The sequence below is a fragment of the Tachypleus tridentatus genome, chromosome 10 (assembly GCF_004210375.1).
Source record: "Tachypleus tridentatus isolate NWPU-2018 chromosome 10, ASM421037v1, whole genome shotgun sequence".
In the NCBI taxonomy this organism is placed as follows: domain Eukaryota; kingdom Metazoa; phylum Arthropoda; class Merostomata; order Xiphosura; family Limulidae; genus Tachypleus; species Tachypleus tridentatus.
Window position 1 is genome coordinate 136,524,709 of NC_134834.1, and position 19,607 is coordinate 136,544,315.

The 19,607-nt window shown below is 36.0% G+C and overlaps 1 protein-coding gene across 6 annotated transcripts in view; it reads right to left on the reverse strand.

Annotated features, from left to right (window-relative positions):
• Positions 1-19,607, reverse strand: part of LOC143230413 (1-acyl-sn-glycerol-3-phosphate acyltransferase epsilon-like) — a 40,695-nt gene that overhangs the window by 19,062 nt on the left and 2,026 nt on the right. For 4 of the 6 annotated variants that reach the window (XR_013016430.1, XM_076463924.1, XM_076463923.1 and 1 more), the window contains exons 2-7: positions 18,944-19,022; positions 15,405-15,520; positions 14,590-14,649; positions 12,937-13,023; positions 12,060-12,150; positions 790-954 (exon numbers count right to left, since the gene is read on the reverse strand). Coding sequence is in view for 5 of the 6 variants with exons in the window: in XM_076463924.1 (XP_076320039.1) it covers positions 790-954; positions 12,060-12,150; positions 12,937-13,023; positions 14,590-14,649; positions 15,405-15,520; positions 18,944-19,022 (598 nt within the window). In the remaining variant the exon portion in view is untranslated. The remainder of the gene's footprint in view (positions 1-789; positions 955-12,059; positions 12,151-12,936; positions 13,024-14,589; positions 14,650-15,404; positions 15,521-18,943; positions 19,023-19,607) is intronic. The other 2 variants (XM_076463926.1, XM_076463925.1) reach the window with 1 other exon arrangement.

Sequence of the window (19,607 nt, forward strand, 5' to 3'; positions counted from 1 at the left end):
TAATTCTTATCTCACCTAACATGTTTTAATTCTTACATTTTATTTTCGTTTATAACAAATGGATAAAAAACATACATAAACATGAAATTTTGTATTTACATTTAAAATCTTGTCTTTCTCAAGCTTTTGTACTTGTACCTTAGGAATCTAAGTGAAACTCAAGGCCAAAATCTCAATAACAAATGTGGTCTTAGAATTTATTTTTTAATTATAAAATGTAACTTAGTATATAATTAATAAAAAATAGAATGTCCTAAAACTAATACAGTTTATCTGGCTTTCTAACTAAACTAAATGTTGGTTAAATAAATTGTATCATCGACAAAGCAGATTTTCAGTCTGACACACAAAAATAATGATGTTAGAAAGTCACTGACAGTTTTTGAAAGCAGGATGTACTTGGAGAGGTGTGGCATGTGGCCTTCAGTATATTGCTTGTATCTTCGGAAAGCAAAAAGTAAAAATTTGGAAAACAATAAAATATTTTCTGTGAGATTAAACATTATATAATATTAACATTCTAATTATCAACTATGTTTTGATGCCAGGTTTGCTGATTTAATAATTATAATAAACATATTTAATTAAATTTTGAATGTAACTTTAACATGGCATGCACACTTTCACCCATCAGCTATGTATTAAAGTGTAAATTAAATATATCAAGAAAATATAATCAATTTTTTATTATTGCTATGAACGAAATGTGATTTAATATCCATATTTCACATACTCATTTCACTTAATCCATTTAATGATTGTAAAAAAAATGTAAAAGCAATATCTCACCAAACATTGATGGAGCAGGCTTCCTCTTTCCATTTTTCTTATCTTTGGTGTTGGAGTAGACAACTGTCACATCATACAGTGCATCAAAACTGTTCCTTAATTGTTCCAGAACTACATGAAGACCACGGATCTTGGGGGTCAAGAGATGCTTGAAAGGCTGTATGCCTAAAAAGGGGAAAAACAATGATGTTTAAATCACACTGTGTATTAAAGCTGTTCTTGAGCTACATGATGAGCACTGTTCTTCGGAGTCAAGAGATGCCTCAAATGGCCATATACTATAAACGTTTCCCTTATCTGTAAACTTATTTCTCATAGATACTTACCTCTTCACACAGTAGCTATTTCTTAGACACCTGCTGTTGAGATTTTGCACATAACACTAGCCTTAAACTATCTCCAACTTAAGTAACATGTTTTGACATGAACTTCACTGATACATAATATAATCATCAGGTAGCAATAGTCATCCACCAATGTTTACATGTTTATAACTTTCAAATTAAGTTACCTGTTAACACTGTTGTACTTCACATAGCAGTTTTCAACCTTTGTTACAAATGAGAGTCCAAATTGGAAATTGTAATTTTTTTTTTATGTTCTACAATTAACCAAGCCTTATAATATTATGTCTATTGTTTATGTATTGTAAAAACAGGAGGATTTGATAAGAATTACTAAAAGTAGTGAAGGTATAACCTACATACCAGTGGTAGTTTTTCGTAAAATTAAAAAACAAAAATTTTCTCAGTGAAAATAAGTATATGACCATTAGTCCATCAGGTAGTCATAAAAGTCAATCAGATCTTTGATGTCAGTCACATTTGATTGGAAACCTCGACAGTTGCATTGGATTAGTGTGGCCATGTGCAATTATTTCAGAGGAGAAAATGGTAGAGAGTCCTTCTGCTTACAACTGCGTTTTTTTTCTTCATTGGATGTGGATCTATCGCCCTCTATGGATCCTGCTCTTGCTCGAATAGTCGGGTCTGAATTTATCGGTACACGTACTAATGATTGAGGGCGAAGATGAGTTGTTTGTTTAACTTTGGGGTATCAAGAGAGGGAGACCCCATGGAAACATCTTGACTTGAAGAAGGTGAAGTTCAGCAATGACTAGAAGGTGTGGTCAGGACAGAGATAGAAGGAGACACTGATTCATAAACTGTGTTGATTTTGGGAAGTGTTTCATTAAGATTTGCTGGTGAAGATTGTCTAAGAGATAGGGTAAGACCTGTTTGGACTCCTACTGTAGTAGTAGAACGAGTTGCAGCAGCATAAGTTCTGGTCAGAATAGGTAATAATAATTTGAGTCTCTGTGTAAGTGAGATTGTTAACTGTCTTGAGACGTACTTCTTTTTCTTCTACCAATTTTGGGCAAGAGGTAAAATAAGAAGGATGCATACTATTACAGTTTATACAATGTGGTTCGAGTTGGCATTCGGTGGCATAATAGTCTTTACCACCACAACGAGCACAGGTCAAGGAACCACGGCAAGATTGTTTTGAATGACCAAATCGTTGACAATGGAAACATCGTACAGGATTTGAAATATAAGGTCGCACCTTACAATTCAGATAACCTGCTTTTATTGTGGTGGGAGAACATGGTACAGTAAATGTTAGTATTAGAACATTTGTTGGTTCCAGAATTCCATTGTTTCGAGTGAAGGTTCGGCATACTGCCATGGCACCTTGACTGGTGAGACCTGCAAAGATCTCCAATTCAGGGACAGTCTTTAAATCTCTTTCAACTATGACTCCTCTGGAAATATTCAAAGTGGAATGAGGAGTAACTTCAATGGGTATGTCCCCCAAGGCCTTTTATGTCAGGAGGAGTTTGGAATGCTGTGATGAAAATGTTTCCACTAAGATGTCACTCAAACGTAGCTTTTTTACCAATTTAAGGGAGCCAGCAAGCCCTTCTGAATAAAAAATGGGGACATCTGCCCTAGAGGTTTGTCACTTAAGAAATGCAAAATTAGGAATCATGGGACAGATTCAAGTGGCGAGTTAGGCTGTACAGATTTATCAATGCGTGGTCGTTTTCCAGTAGTCAGGTTTTTCTTGATGGTTTCAATTTGTGTTATTTTTTTGGTTTTTGGAGTATCCATGATAAGTAGAAAACTTTTTGGTGCCCACTGACCCCACCCACCATGGAGCCCTACAAGGGGATGCACTATAGTGCCTTAAGGGTACTGCAGCGTCGCCAGGGTTTTGTGAGCACTATACCCGAACACCAGTGTCAGACACAATGTCCACAACACCCGTTGTGAACATCCTATGCTGGTACTCATTTGACCCTGGCCCAAATAGACTAGCCAATTGATCCTGGGGGGGGGGCACCCTAAGACAGCCTGTTTACAGGAATTCAAGGCCAAAGTGGTGTGTTGGAGTTGGACCCCTCAACTGCCAGGATTCTTGCCTCCCCTTCACGGGTTACCACGCAGGCAAACATGCAGGTGGATATTTAGATCCCAAAGGAGGTAAACAGTAAGAACAAAACCTTCTCTGGGAGGTCCCCTCACCACATACAGGAATCCACATCAAGGAGGGACAGTATGGATACAAAAGCCGAAAGCAAGGATTGATGACAGTCTCCATCCATAATTCAATCAAATCAGGAGTATGCCAAAAACTTTAGGGGAAAAAAGTGTTAGACAAAGATCTTGTATAAAGAAAAAAGGAAGTGTATTCCTACTTAACATTTCCCAGCAGCAACAACCCAAGTGAGCAGGAAAGGGAAGAAGTAGAATAAGTTATACAGAAGATAAGAGAAAAAAAAATTGCCTGCATAATTCTCTGGGGCATGGTAAAGTATAACAGATTAGAGGTTTAGTGAGAAGTGAAGGATTATTGTAATAAAAATCAGATGAAGACAGGAGTATACTACACTGGAAGGTAAAACTGGCACCAACTAGTCCACCATCCTCACCTAAACAGTTAAAAAAGAAAGAAATTCAAATTCAAGAATTGAGAAAGGCATAAATTCAAAAAATAAGAATTAGATACATGAGAATGGTGAGGGGCATGGTGTTGCTGAAAATAAGTTGCTTAAGGAAGGAATAAGCTTGCATCTATATTAGGAAGAAATAAAACAAAAGGGGTAATGATTAACAGCTAGTGAATAAGAAATATCTCATGACACTGGGAAAGGAGAAAGAATGGCACACAGCTGTGAAAGTTATAATTTTCCTACATTGAAAATGTATTTCTGATAGATACTTACCTCTCTCACAAAAACAGCCACTCTCGTTCAGTGCTGCCTGTAAAATGCAAAACATTTTTCACTTGCCATAAGCCTTGGGCTACTATATACCCCACATTAACAAGTTAAACTGTGTTTCACATGTAAATTATCATGTGACAAACCATCCTGATGCATATGACTCCATCTCTTTGATTCTACCGAACTATAACTGAGCTTTGACAGAAAACGGAAGCACCAGTTAACAGTAGGGAGAAAGTTTGGGAAGTGTGAGAGAAGGTGGGCACCTTTCAGAAATACATTTTCAGTATAAGAAAATTATTACTTTAGATATAGTAAGTTACCTCTTCTAACTTAAATAGTTAAAATCCAATGTTGAATAGATGGAGAGACTGTTGTTCTTCAAAAGCATCCAAAGAACATCCTAAAAGGGGAGATCCTCACAAAGGACAACATGTGTGGGAGATCACACCAGTTCTACACCAGGTATACTCTCCAACCAGTGTGGAAAGAAGATACACATACATGGGCAGAAAAGGGGAGGAGCATGTCTGATCCCTCATATGTAATGCAGGTGACAATAAAAAGGATGTGTCCTCAGGTGTACAGTTGTTATGGCATGATGAACCACACACAGCAATTCAACTACATCCAAACCAACATCTATGCAGGGTTTGGAAAAGGATTGTACTGCAGATAAGTTAACTAAGTCCAAAACCTAGCCACATGGAATCAATACACAGGTAGGAATAGGAAGGAAGATCATATTAATGACAAGTGAACTGCAATACAAACTTCAGTCATCTCATGGATCAAACTATTTTCACCTCAAGTTCAGCAGACCAGAGGGATATATCATACCAACCAATTTATAAACAGGGCACATGACAGTCTAGTGTGAAACCATTATACCAATCTAGAAAACTGACATCAAGACAATCATACTAATACAGATGTTCCTGTATTGTGAAATAGCCCACTCAAAAACAATCAGACACGAACCACACCCAGTGCAGTAACATATTTAGTAAATTAAAATATTTGAGTGATAGTGCAAGAGAAAGAATCATAGTAACCTGCAAGTTCCTCCACTGTAACCCACAACACAGTAGCAGTGAAGTGAACATATTTCTTACTGAGTGAAGGAATAGTGCCACTTGTAATACATATGTGAGAACTTATTGAATTACCTCTATCGGGAAAGGAAAGAGAATCTGTGATAAGTTGAATGCACACAGAACCTGACTGCAAAGAAATAAATACTGAGCATGTGGGTCCACAAAAGGGAGATCCAAGGTATGACTGCAAAGGGAATGAGAGCCAATGCTGCCTTGGTGGTTAATATAAGCTACTACCATAAAATTGTCAGAATGGATCATGATTAGACAATTCCTGGCAAGAATAAGAAAATGATTCAAAGTGTGATGTATAACCAGGAGCTAAAGGATGTTAATATGGTAAGACCATTTGGCCAGAGAGCACAGATCTGAAGCTTCCTGCTGATTAACCCACATCTCTCAGCCATGGAGGGAATCATCTGTAAAGATATTCAAATCCAGCCAAGGGCAAGGAAGCCAAACACATGCTGATGTGTGTGTCCTGTCTAACCATCAATGCAGATCTTTGACAAGTGAAATAGGAGACTCCAAGGGATCCTGCACATTATTTCACTTGCTGTGCAGAGCTCACTAAACAGATCTCATATGCACTCAACCCAAGGGGATAAGGGCTTCCATAGAAACCACATCCCCAAAGACAACAGAACCTTGCAAGTAGTAACAAAGGAGCAGTAAGGGTGTGGAGAACTAAAAGCTCCATCAAATTAAGTCAAAGAGGAGAAGGTTTGCCCTGACTGAGATGGGTGTTAAAAAAGTCACTGAAATGAACAAGACACTAGATGGTATAAGGAAATACTTTCTTCAATCTGGTTAAGCAACCAACATAAGCTGTCTCCAAAATTAACACGAGTGTGATGAACAGGCTCCCATTTGGAATGAGCTAACAGAAGCCAGTTATCCATGTAATAGTGTAAAAGCAACCCTCAAGCATGCATATATTTCCCAAAAACTGTGAAGAACAAACTGAAGATAACACCTCAACAGATGAGTTGACTGGTTGGTTTGGTGTTTTATGGCACAAAAATAGCTTGGCTATCTATGCCAAACATCTGGTAAAAAGTTAAAATTAAAGTAAATTTAGTAACATTCATAAAAGAAAATTAAGGTAAAATGAAACAAAGTTTTAAAAAAAAGCATTAAAACCAATGTTTACATTCAGTCTACAGTAGTAAGATAAAAACTACAGTAATACAAGTTGTAAAGGACTTTCTATAGCTCACCAGGAAGACTAACAGGTAAGTTCAAAAACCACTGTCAGTCACCTGAAGTTGGCCTTTCCAGTCCTGGTTCTGAGTTATTTGATGTAATGGTTGTTTCCAGAAAGATAATAAAAGTTTTAAAAGACTTACAGCAAAATTTTAATTATAGCTCAACAGGATAACTAACAGGCACTTCAAACAGCAGTGTTAGCCACCTCAAGTTGGTCTTTCAGGTCTTGGTTTCAAGTTACTTGACATTACAGCCATTTCTAATTTCAAATCAAATTAAATGTACTTTTATTCTTAGAAGGGAATCACTTTAAAAATGTCTGATGTATAAATTAAAAAACTTATACATATTCAGTCGAAACTTGACTATTGATCACTGGTCTATGACTCTGCCAGGACCTCGGCCTTAAAGATGCTGGTCCCCATTCATCATCAAGGATTTTGGTTCTGCACTGGGGCTTTCTGTGCTTCTCCAGTTTAAAGAGTCTCATGAACCTTTGCACCTCTGCCAGTTGCATTTGTCTTTACTATATCTTTTATCTGGGATTGATGCACCAATGTATTGTGTGTGTGACCCTCAGGTCACAATAAACCACATTTTAATGTCTTGCCATTATTACGACTCTCAACATTGGCACCATTTTAAATATTTTCTGTCCCAAGGTTTATCTGTAACATTAGACAGTGTTATTGGTGATGGTGACACTGTCCATCTTAGACATTTTTTTTAGTTTTTTAAAGACCATTAATCTTTTTAATGCTATTTAAGTTTCGACTGAATAAGAGCACGATATATCTTTAGCACAGAACATCAATCCACTCCCCAAGTGGTGGAAGAGAGGACACAGAGGATGTTCTGTGCTCTTATAAGTTTGCCCCATAGCTGCTTGATGTGTGGTATAAAAGTCAGCTTACAGTCAAAGATAAGCCTCAAGAACTTTGTCTCAGGGACCACAGGCAGCACTTCACAATACGGAGTTCAATTTCAGGGTGAACAGCCCATTAGTGGCAAAAGTGCATGCAAATGGTTTTAGAAAGAGAGAAGTTAAAGCCTTTTGCTGTGGTCCACTTCTGTAAACAATTGAGGGCAGGCAGTCTGTAGCTGCTGCTCAATATACCTCATGCTCAACGACCGACATGAGATGTGAAAGTTGCAGACATAGAGCCCGTTTGCAACAGTAATGGTATTACTCTTTATACTGAAAAGTGTGACACTTAAAATACAGCCCTGAGGGACTCCAAGTTCCTGTAGAAAATAATGGGAAAGTGTCAAATCCACAAGAACTTAGAATCTCCTGTCCATTAAAAAATGGGCAAATAGCCAAGTAACCCATATATATGAAAGTCTTGCAAAATGCCATACCTCTATCTTGTATCATAAGCCTTCTCAATATCAAAGAATATTGATACAAGATGTTATTTCAGGAAGGCTTCTCTGATTGACATTTCAAGTTGAATCAGGTGGTCCACATGGAGCACTGTCATCAGAACCACAATAGGTGGGCAAGAGGAGGTTGTTTGATTTGAGGAGCCAAAAAAGATGAGCCATTCTCTCTAAGGTCTTACAGAGACAGCTCCCCAAAGCAATTGGATGGTAGTTTGAAGGAATCTTGTGATCTTTCCCAGGCTTAGAGTAAAGTTGGACAATAGCTTGGTGCCAGGCATCAAAAACAACATTCTCCTGCCAGATCCAGTTAAAAACAATCAGAAGAATAGCAAGAGAAGCAGGAGATAGATGGTGCAGCATTTCATAGTGTACATTATCAGGTCCGACAGATATACTGCCAAACCGATTAAGGGCCAGTTTGAGTTCCACCAGTGTAAAGGGAAAATTACAGTCATAGAGACAATCAGCTTGAAAGGAAAAAGGTGATCACTGTGCCTGAGTCTTGATGGCCAAGACGGTGAAGGAAGAAGCAGAAGTGCTAGATACCTGGCAAAAGCTTTCACCTAAAGTCTCAACGATGCTCCAGATATCAGCTACTTCCTGGCCATCAGAGAGCAAGATATAGAGGGAGACAGAATTATATTGCCAACTGACCTTTTGAATCTTGTCACATATGACTTTGGAACTGGTGGTAGAAGATATGCTGATTGTGAACTTAATCCAAGATTCCCTCTGGCTTTGACGTCTTACCCACCGAGCTTGTGCATGGGCCTGCTGGAAAGCGATGACATGCGAGAGTGTGGGATACCTGCCAAAAGTATCCCAGGCCTGTTTTTGAGCCTTCCGTGCCACATGAGAGACAGGATTTCATCATGGACAAGGATATCGTGGAAAACGTGTCGAGGTTTTAGAAATACATTGAGAAGCTGCCCGTATAATACAGTCAGTTACTGCTGCCACACAGTTCTCTATTAATGGCCAAGAGACGAGACGATGGCAGGAGCAAGTTCTGCGATAGCAGTGAAAGACAGCCAGTTTGCTTGATACAGCTTTCACCAGGGCAAAAGACTTTTCATTTGGAGGCACAAAAAGATCCATCAACACTCCCACTGTAGTAGTGGAACGAAGTGCAGCAGCATATGTCCGAGATAAAGTGGTGGATAGGGTAAGTAATGTTTTTAATTGTTTTCAAAAGCTGCACCTCCTTTTACTTCAACCATTTATGGCAAGAACGAAAGTAAGATGGGTGTGAGCCATTGCAATTGATGCAATTCATACTCATAGGCATCATGGTCCTTGCCACCACAACGAGCACACATTAAGGAACCACAACGATGTATTCGAGTGACTGAACTGCTGACACTGGAAACATATGAGAAAGTTTGGAATGTATGGTCATACCCTGCAATTGAGATAACCTGCCTTGATGGTGGCAGGTGCATGTGGTGATGTAAATTTCAGAATGAGTACATTGGTCGGCATCATAATTCCATCTTTGCAAGTGGAGATATGCCTCACTGCAGACACTCCTTGAGTAGATAAACCAGAAAGAATCTCTGACTCAAGGATGTTGTTTAAATCCCTCTCAACAACTCCTCGTGATGATTTCAAAGTAGCATGAGGCGTAACCTCAATAGGTATATCCCCAATCACCTTTCCATGCAAGAGGAGTTCACTGTGTTGAGATGTGGATGTTCCCACCAATATGCCTTGGTGGCAAAGCTTATTCACTGACTTTGGAGAGCCAGCAAGTCCCTCTAGTCCCTTCTCAATGAAAAAGGGAGGCATCTGCCCAAAAGGTTTGTCTGAATGAGAATGTAGTGTAAAAAAATGAGGTACAACAGGTGTTACAGATGTTGAAGATTGCTGCTCAGAATCTTCGAGACGTGGTCGTTTACCTATGGACTGTTTTTCACTATTTTATTTAAGTTTTTATTTGGAGGATCCATAATAAACAAGGAACATTTCGGTGCCACTGACCCCACCCACCATGGAGCCCTATGAGGGGATGCACTACAATGCCAAACAAAGACACTGCAGTGATGCCAGGGTTTCATGAGCACTATACCCAAACACCAGCATCAGATACAATGTCCACAACACCTGTTGAGAACATACAACACTAGTACTTAGTTGACTCAAGCTAAAGTGGACCAGCGGAGTGACCCAACAGGAGCCACCCCAAGGCCATACGTCTACAGGAATTCAAAGCCAAAGTGGTGTTAGGGTTGGACCCCTCAACCACCAGGATCCAAAACAAGGATAAGGAATGCCTAACGAACAGACTAGAACTGAAAGTCTTGTAACCTAGATAAAATGAGAAATAGTTCAAGGATAGTAATGTTTGTGTCAAATATTCAGTAGCAAGTATGGAAGACGTAGTTACTGTGTGCTGAAACAAGTTGAACGATTTGAAACTGGAACAACAGTTATAAAACCATACTATGTATCAAAGCTGTTCCTTAGTTAAATGAATGCCACTGTTCTTGGGAATCAAGAGGTGGCTCAACAAACTGTATACCTAGAACAACAACAATGATGAAACCATGCTGTGTATCAAAGCTGTTCTGAAGCTACATGAAGGCTACGGTTATCGAGATTCAGGAGATTACTCAAACATCTGTATACCTACACCAACAACAACAATTAGATTATGGTTTTCACCAGTCAAGGGATTATGTAAAACTACAAGATCAACAATAGTAATGAATCTTAATCTTGTGTATCTACATTGTTCCAGAGCAATATGAAAACTGCTGTGAAATAAGTTAAACTTGCTAAAATAGTGTCAGCTACTAAAAAATAATACTGATAAGAGAAAGCTGCTTACTACCTAGTGTAAATACAAGGTCTGATCAAAAGATTCTAAGACTTCTTCTGTTACACGTGTCAGTAGTACAGAGGCAGTTAGCTTCACTAAGGTGTATACAAAGTACAAATAGAGATCTGCCCCACAAATAATCCATTTCTCCAGATCTTATACCCATGTTGCAAAAAACATGTTCAAAGACAGATGTATCTCTTACCCATATCGTAATAAAAATGGACAGGAAAGAGGAGCAACGTGTTTTCATCAAGTTTTGTGTGAAAAATGGTAAAGGAGGAACAAAAATTCTTGAAATGTTAAGAATTGTCTCTGGTGATGACTGCTTAAGTAAGGCTATCATTTATTAGTGGATAAAATGCTTCCAAGATAGTCAGTCAAAGATAACCCATGTTCTGAGTGACCATTGACATTGTTCACTGATGAAACAGTCACTAAGGTGAAAGAAAAATTCTAAGCAATCAATTATTAACTATCTGCAAAATTGCTGATGAACTGGACATTTCCTTTGGGTTGTGAGAGGCAATTTTAACCGATAAATCTGCATTCACTGAATGCCTGCGAAATTTTTCCAAAGCTGATGACAGATGACCAAAAGTTTCACTGCCAACTGCCAACAGGTGTGTAAGGATCTAAAAAGAAGGCTAGAAATTGATCCTAATTTCATCAATGTCATTATTACTGATGATGAGTCACGAGCATACGGTTATGACCCTGAAACAAAACTTCAGTCATCCCAGTGGAAATCTTTATCATCACCACATCCTCAATCAAATGTGAAGACAATGTTGATCATGTTTTTTTAATGTTCAAGGCATTGTTCATCACAAATTTGTACCTCATGGCCAGACAATTAAGCAGACTTCTTATAAAGAAGTCTTATTTCATTTTAGGGAGAAAGTTAGAAGGTACCACCACGAGCTGTAAGAGAATGGTCACTGGTTTCTTCATCATGACAATGCACCTTCACACACTGCTGTGTCTGTTCAAGAATTTTTGGCAGAAAAAAACATTTCTCTGACACCACACCCCTCATATTCTCCCAATCTTGCCCCGTGTAATTTTTCTGTTCTCAAAATTAAGTTTAAAGGAAAAAGATTTGATGATATTCCAACCATCCATAATAATGTGAATGAAGAACGTAGTCTCATAACAGTTGAAGACTTCTGGCACTGCTTGCGACAATGGCAGGAATGTTAGAAGAAGTGTGTATCAGCTGAGGAAGATTACTTTGAAGAGGATAGCATATAATACTAATGTATCTACACTATTCTTTGGAATAAAAGTGATGTCTTAGAACTGTGATCACACCTTATAAGGACAATAAATCAAGGAATTTTGTTTTAAAAAGCATCAAATCAGCTTCTCTTAACAATCATTAAAGGCCAGCATTTTTAAAATATTTTGTATTTTCAAAGGTAATCACAAACAATACATTAGGCAATTATTTCAAGTTTCAAAGTTATAAAATGTTTTGTAAAATGAAATATGTACATCAGAAGTTGTAAAACAATACATTTTGTACCTTGGTCTTCAGCAACCTTGTGACTTCTCTCAAGCAGCTGTGGTAGGGATGGATTAAACCGAGTTCCTTCAGGAAAAATCACAAGCCAGGTCTAAAATAATAAAATTCACATAAATTTCTAAACAGAGTTTTGAAAATATTATAAATCATTATTTTAAGATACATTTCCTCTTTATAAACAAAATTTTCCATGAATTATTATATTAAATTCTTCTCAAATAAGTCATATAATTTTAATTATGTTAAAACCAACTTACTCAGTGACCTTATTTCAATATCTGTTGGAAAGTTGATCTCATATATATATATAAAAAATCATCATTATTTTTGCTCCTGGATATGTTTATAGATAGAAGAAAAGGTGCAAAGGTCAGCTTGTGTGTCTCTCCAACATAAAGAACTTTACTGTAGATACCATTCCTGGTTATATTTATGGAAATAACACAAATAGCAATAGCTAATTTATGTATACAAATGATATGCATGTGATTAATTAAAAGTATTAATAACTCAATGTCAAAAATAAGCACAGGTTGATAATTAATCCTTTCATAATTTTATATAGATGATTATTTTTAATCATATCTAGATCACAATTAATTTATTCACTTATATAAGTTGTAAAGAAATTCTTTATCAATAATATTATCTTTACTAAAATTAGTTTAAAATTTCAATTACATTTTCAATATACTTCATGAAAGTTGAAGTACATAATTAAATTTTACAGTTAAGTATTTACTTATTGATAAACACTATACACACACACATATACACACACACACACACACACACACACACTGATAAAATACAACTACATATCACAAAAGAATTAGATTTAACATTTATCTACTAAACTAACAATGTCAATACTTACAGGTATTCTATTGTGCTTTAAATATTTAAGGTCTTTCATCATTTTTAACTGGTTGAAGTTGCCTCGTTTTACATATATACATCCATGCTATAAAAAGAGTAATATTAATATATATTAAACATATCAGAAAATATGTTATTTCATTACTCAATAATTTTTAAATAGTTAAGTAATGATTTTATCTTTTATATTATTGACACTTCAATAGAAATTTTTACTATCAATAAAACAGTTTATTTTCATAATTAAAATATTTGTGGAAACTGTTCTTTTTGTGGGAGTTTATGATGGTTTTTTGTTTTACAGTATGTTCAAGTCTACCAATGAGTAAATGATTCACAACTTTATTCATTTTGCATAACTTTACAAGCTTCATGCACTTGCAGAAGTTCAGACAATGTTTAGAACTGTTAGTGAAAGTCTTTCACATGAAACTTTGTACCAATAGCTTAAGTGTAATCTCCAAACTACCATACAGAAATGAATTTTGTTACACATAAAATAAAAAAACATTGTTAACTACCATCTAAAAGCCTCTTTTTAAAAAGGTAGTGTTTTATAGTACATTATTTTTCATGCATACTGATAGAAATGGAATAACTCCAAACAAGATAAATAAAATAATTCTTAAAACCATTGCTAATCCTTCAAAATATGTTAAAAATTTTGATAATTCTTAGTAACTACCATTTGTAAATCTGCAAGCAAATTGCAAAATTCTACACCAATATTGTAAATATTACACCAGGTAGAACATCTACTTTAATATAAACATATGACAGTTCAAGTTCAAACTTGTGAAATATATCGAAATTAATTACCAATGATCAGGTTTAAACTGTAGATGTATCTCAGTTTTGGGAGCATAAATAGAAGTTTCTTTAACAGGCATATTTTCACTTTTTTCTTGCATATATGTGATTAAATTTCATTCACTGAAGAATCATTGCTGGGTTACACTGAATAAAATGATTCAATGTGACAGTATGCTCTTTCATACATATTAATAATATTCTTTTAATAGAACCAACGTAGCCCAGCTCACAGCAGTGAAAAGTAAATTTAAAGCTACAATTTGGTCCTATAGTTTAAACAAAGGTGATATTTAGGTCTAAAAACATAATTGTATTTACAGGTATACCCTCTGAATGACCTCTTTTTCCAGCTGATTTTTGATAACCAAAGAATATTTTCCCATAAAGGTCATTTGTAGGGTATACCCACATATACAGCTAAGGTGTGTTTTCAAACCAAATCATCACAAAAACTAAGTTGATTTAAATTTGTAGACCAAATTTTAACTTTAAAACTATTTTTTGTTGTTTACAAACTTACTTGTCCCTGCTCTCAGTATAACTGCATTTGTTCTACAAAAATAAAATGATGCAATGTGGAGTTCCTTTATTTTGCTGTGTTCATAAGATATCACTAAATGTTTGAGCTAAAAAAAAAATCTTGACTTGTTTTGTTGGGTTTTTTTTTCAAGTGTTTTTGGATGAATTTCACATATTTTCATGTGTTACATCAACCCTGTCACCATTATACTTTAAGTAAACCCTTAAAGGGAAATCATGCAGAAAAAAAAGTAATTTATAAACTGTTAATACTATATACAATATCATGTAAATTACATGGGATTAGAAATTATGTTACCTTTAAGAATGACTTGTGAGAAAGAACTGGAAGCAACTGTGACACTGGAAAACACTTATTCTGGAAATGAGAGAAACTGAATGAAGGGGAGGAGGGTATTTTATATTTTTACCAAACAACCTTTCTCATTCACCACTGATGTGACATGCTTTCAAGAATATATGTTTATTTACACAATTACAATGAAGCAGGTTACAGAATTAACAAGTAGATGGAGAATTAATTCAGTGCTTCATGGAACTAAGGCTAGGATTAGTACACACTGTAAAATTTGCAAGAGATAAAGTAAAAATTGACTGGGTATGGTTGCTAGATGTTCATATTGCAAGTGGTAAATCCTGCATCTGCTACCACACTTGGCATGCTCAAATTTTCAGTTGCTCCCCATAGTGATAACAGATGATAATATATGTTTTGTTTGAAACCCATGTCAAAGAAATTTTATACTTTTGACAGTTATATTTTGAAAAAGTTTGCATGCTGAACTTTGCTTTTCACATTTATACCACTAATAAAAGTAATACTTTCATTACATGTTTTATTGCTGGACAAAGAATGGGAGTACTGAAAGTTGTGAAATTTCCCCAAAACCATCAGATGACCGTGGAATCAAAAGTAAGCAAAGATGATGGATAAAATTCTGTAGGCCTGTTCTAAAGATGAATGATTGTCAAGTTCAAGCAAAACATTTTCCATTTTTAATACTGAAGAAAACTATGCAAGGAAATTTTAGATATAACAAGCAAACTATGTAAGAGAAAATATTATAGTAATTTTATTTGATATTTTCTAATAATCCTGAAACTATGTTTTACCTCATAAAAGTAAAACCCATAAAGAGGAACAGCTTGCAAAGAGTTTTTCATGATGTAGCGTACATGGCCTAGGCTTCCTTGCCTTTCTGCTAACATATGAACCACAATCCAGTCCACTACATACAAGACAATACACACTTTTAATTTTACTCAAATAATGACTATTTCTATAAATCTCCTTTAAAATAACTACAAGTTACAACAATAAACTAACTTTATACATTAAAAGATAAAAACTTACAACTGGATCAGAATTTACAAGTTTAAATCAAACTAAGCATTTTAAATTATTCGATGTGTTCACACATGAACACATGTGTGAACCTCCATGAAGCAAAGTTCCTTTACTTATAATTCTGGAATTTGTTTAGTTTTTTGTGGGTTTTTTTATAAATTAAATATTTTGTATTTGGACAGGACAATTACCAATGTTATGTATTAAGTGAAAGAGCATAACTTTTGACAGAGCATTGTTAAATTTAACAAAAAGACCAATAAGTTTTACGTATAGTATACTTTAGTACTCCTAAGTATGTTCTACTTTACTTGTAAATTAGACAACAAATTATTTGTGAACATGCTCAGAGAGCAAACACTCTAAGTAACAACTCCTCCCATCAATATTAGTACTTCCCCACAGGGGATGATGTCCATTCAAGTCCCCCAGGAATAAAAAGGGAGACAGTAACTGTTCAATGAAAACATCAAGGTCTGATTGATCATAGGACTCTCCAGGTGACATTCAGAGAGAACAAAGAGTGATGGCATGACTCAAAGAAATGCGGATGGCTACAGCCTCCAAGGTTGTGTCGAGTGGCAAAGACAGTGTGGGCACATGCTGATAAACCAACAGTGCCACCCCTCCATCACACAGCCTATCACTTCTGTTCATAGAAAACTGCCAAAAGGTGACTGTATTAGCAAGTGTCAGAAAGGTTTCCTGTAAAAAAAGACATGCAGGAAGGTAAGAATCAATCAGTGTTTTGAAGTCATCCAGATTAGAACATAAATCTCGACAGTTCCATTGTATCAAGGTGACCATTTTTTATTTATGTCTAGGCAAATTGGGTAGAGAACCCTTCTGTTTACAATCACATCTTTTTTCTTTACTGTCTTTATTCAAAGGAGGTCTATCAACCTTCATGGATCCTGCCCTGGGTTGATTGGGCAGGACTTTACTCTTGGAAGAGGATTCCAGTGAATGAGGACGTGAAAGAATGATTGTTTTGCATCTTGGGGTGGATGAAGAAGATGTATCCGAGGAATACCTGTACCCGGAACCAAAGGAAGTGGATCATTCGATTTGTTTGAATACATGTAAAGGACAGAGATGGGTGTTGAAGTTGATACATCAACTTTTTTAACCATGGAAGTCAAAAGACTTTTCATTTGGTTTGAGAATGATTCTTTTCAAGGCACAGAGAGATCCATCAACACTCCCACTGTAGTAGTGGAACGAAGTGCAGCAGCATATGTCCGAGATGAAGTGGTGGATAGGGTAAGTAATGTTTTTTAATTGTTTTCAAAAGCTGCACCTCCTTTTATTTCAACCATTTATGGCAAGAACGAAAGTAAGATGGGTGTGAGCCATTGCAATTGATGCAATTCATACTCATAGGCACCATGGTCCTTGCCACCACAAGGAGCACACGTTAAGGAACCACAACGATGTATTCGAGTGACTGAACTGCTGAAACTGGAAACATCTGAGAAAGTTTGGAATGTATGGTCATACCCTGCAATTGAGATAACCTGCCTTGATGGTGGCAGGTGCATTTGGTGATGTAAATTTCAGAATGAGTACATTGGTCGGCATCATAATTCCATCTTTGCAAGTGGAGATACGCCTCACTGCAGACACTCCTTGGGTAGATAAACCAGAAAGAATCTCTGACTCAAGGATGTTGTTTAAATCCCTCTCAACAACTCCTCGTGATGATTTCAAAGTAGCATGAGGCGTAACCTCAATAGGTATATCCCCAATCACCTTTCCATGCAAGAGGAGTTCACTGTGTTGAGATGTGGATGTTCCCACCAATATGCCTTGGTGGCAAAGCTTATTCACTGACTTTGGAGAGCCAGCAAGTCCCTCTAGACCTTCTCAATGAAAGAGGGAGGCATCTGCCCTAAAGGTTTGTCTGAATGAGAATGTAGTGTAAAAAAATGAGGTACAACAGGTGTTACAGATGTTGAAGATTGCTGCCCAGAATCTTCAAGATGTGGTCATTTACCCATGGACGGTTTTTCACCATTTTATTTAAGTTTTTATTTGAAGGATCCATAATAAAAAAAAAAAAAATTTTGGTGCACACTGACCCCACCCACCATGAAGCCCTATGAAGGGACGCACCACAATGCCAAACATGGACATTGCAGCAATGCCAGGGTTTTGTGAGCACTATACCCAAACATCAGCATCAGATACAATGTCCACAACATATGTTGAAAACATCCAACACTGATATTTGGTTGACCCTAGCCCAAGTGGACCAGCTGACTGACCCAAGGGGAGCCACCCCAAGGCTGCCCGTCTATAAGAATTCAAGGACAAAGTGGTGTGTTAGGGTTGGACCCCTCAACCACCAGAATCCTTTCCTCTCCTTCATGGGTTGCCACACATGGCAAACACGTGGGTGGATGTTCCGATCCCAGAGTAGGTAAACTGAAAGAACAGAACCTTCCCTGGGAGGTCCCCTCACCATGTACAGAAATCCACACCAATGAAGTGAGCAGTGTAAAGTGCAAGCTTATTCAACTGAAATCTAATATACTCTTGTCATAGACTATGTACATTGAACTTTGCACCTAACTCATGAATCAACAAATAAAAGAAACATCCTGACCTTATTCTGTGATATCTTGGAATCAAATTGCCAATGATATGAACAATCAAAAAAGAAAAAAAAATTAAACCATCACATTTCATAACTTTTCTATTTCTCAATTAACAATACCCAATATTATTATTAGTAACTTATCTCAGTATTGCAAATATCTATGAATTAGATTTGTAAGTTCAAGGAAAACACAATCAATTTAAAAGTGAGATGATGCAATCAGCATCAATACAAAATAATCTGTAAGCAAATGTTTTAACAATACCTCCTGCATATCTGATTATGAATGTCTTCCACACACTATGTGAAAAGGTTCTTGAATTTAGTAAAGACTCAATTCAACATCTTATACACATTTGATTCTGTATCTGGCAATTGAAACATCTCTCATCAACAGTACAATAAAATACATTAAACTGTGATTTTTATTACTTACTGTAATGTTAACTTTATACTGGCTTGCACATATGGTATTAAACAAATATGGAAAGATGCAAAAATCAGATATAGTTTATGTTACATGCAGAGATCTTACTTTTAATTAAAATTTAATACACTTTAGACAATACTGTATTTTCTTTAATGAAAAAATAAGCTTGACTTGGTTTTTCTAGGTTTCTTGTACTGTTTTGTGCTTTCCCATGAAAAGAACCTTATGTAGGGATCTATTCTTTTCAACAGGGACATTATAATTTTACTCACTTGTACTTTGATGGTTGCTAAGATACAGCACCCTTTCCTTTCTTCGTAATATATCCTCTCCATCACCATGAAGAACCACCTATAAAATAACACAATGTAAAGTTATTAAATAGTGGTTTGGTTTAAAGTGAAATTTTGAAATACTAACAGTTTTTTTTGTAACTTTACATGGTATTACTTACATGAACAAACTGCATACTTTTTAAACCACCAACTTGTTTCTTTTCTTATGTATAAAACTGTGATTGTAAAATATTAAAAATAAATGTCACTAACACTTTCAATGGAATTTTGATTCTTCAGTATTTTCAAACATCTGACACAATTCCCGTTAATGTAATTTATTCTCTACCTTACAAATGAAAGCATTACACGTACTGGACTCAATGAATTTTGGGCACAATAAATAACTCACATCTTTAAAACAGTAGCTTTATTAACAAGTTTAAGACAGATATATTAAAACCACAAGCAACTTCATAATAATAAAAATGTGTTATATATTCATACAAACAGGAGAAATGAATATAACTATATACAAATAAAATAACCATATTTTACCAAATTTATTTCTCTTTTAATGGGGTCTTATTATTTAGCCTGAAGTCCTGACAGCCTATCTTTAGTTTGTCATTACAGGCCTAGCTTACCATACTAACTACTA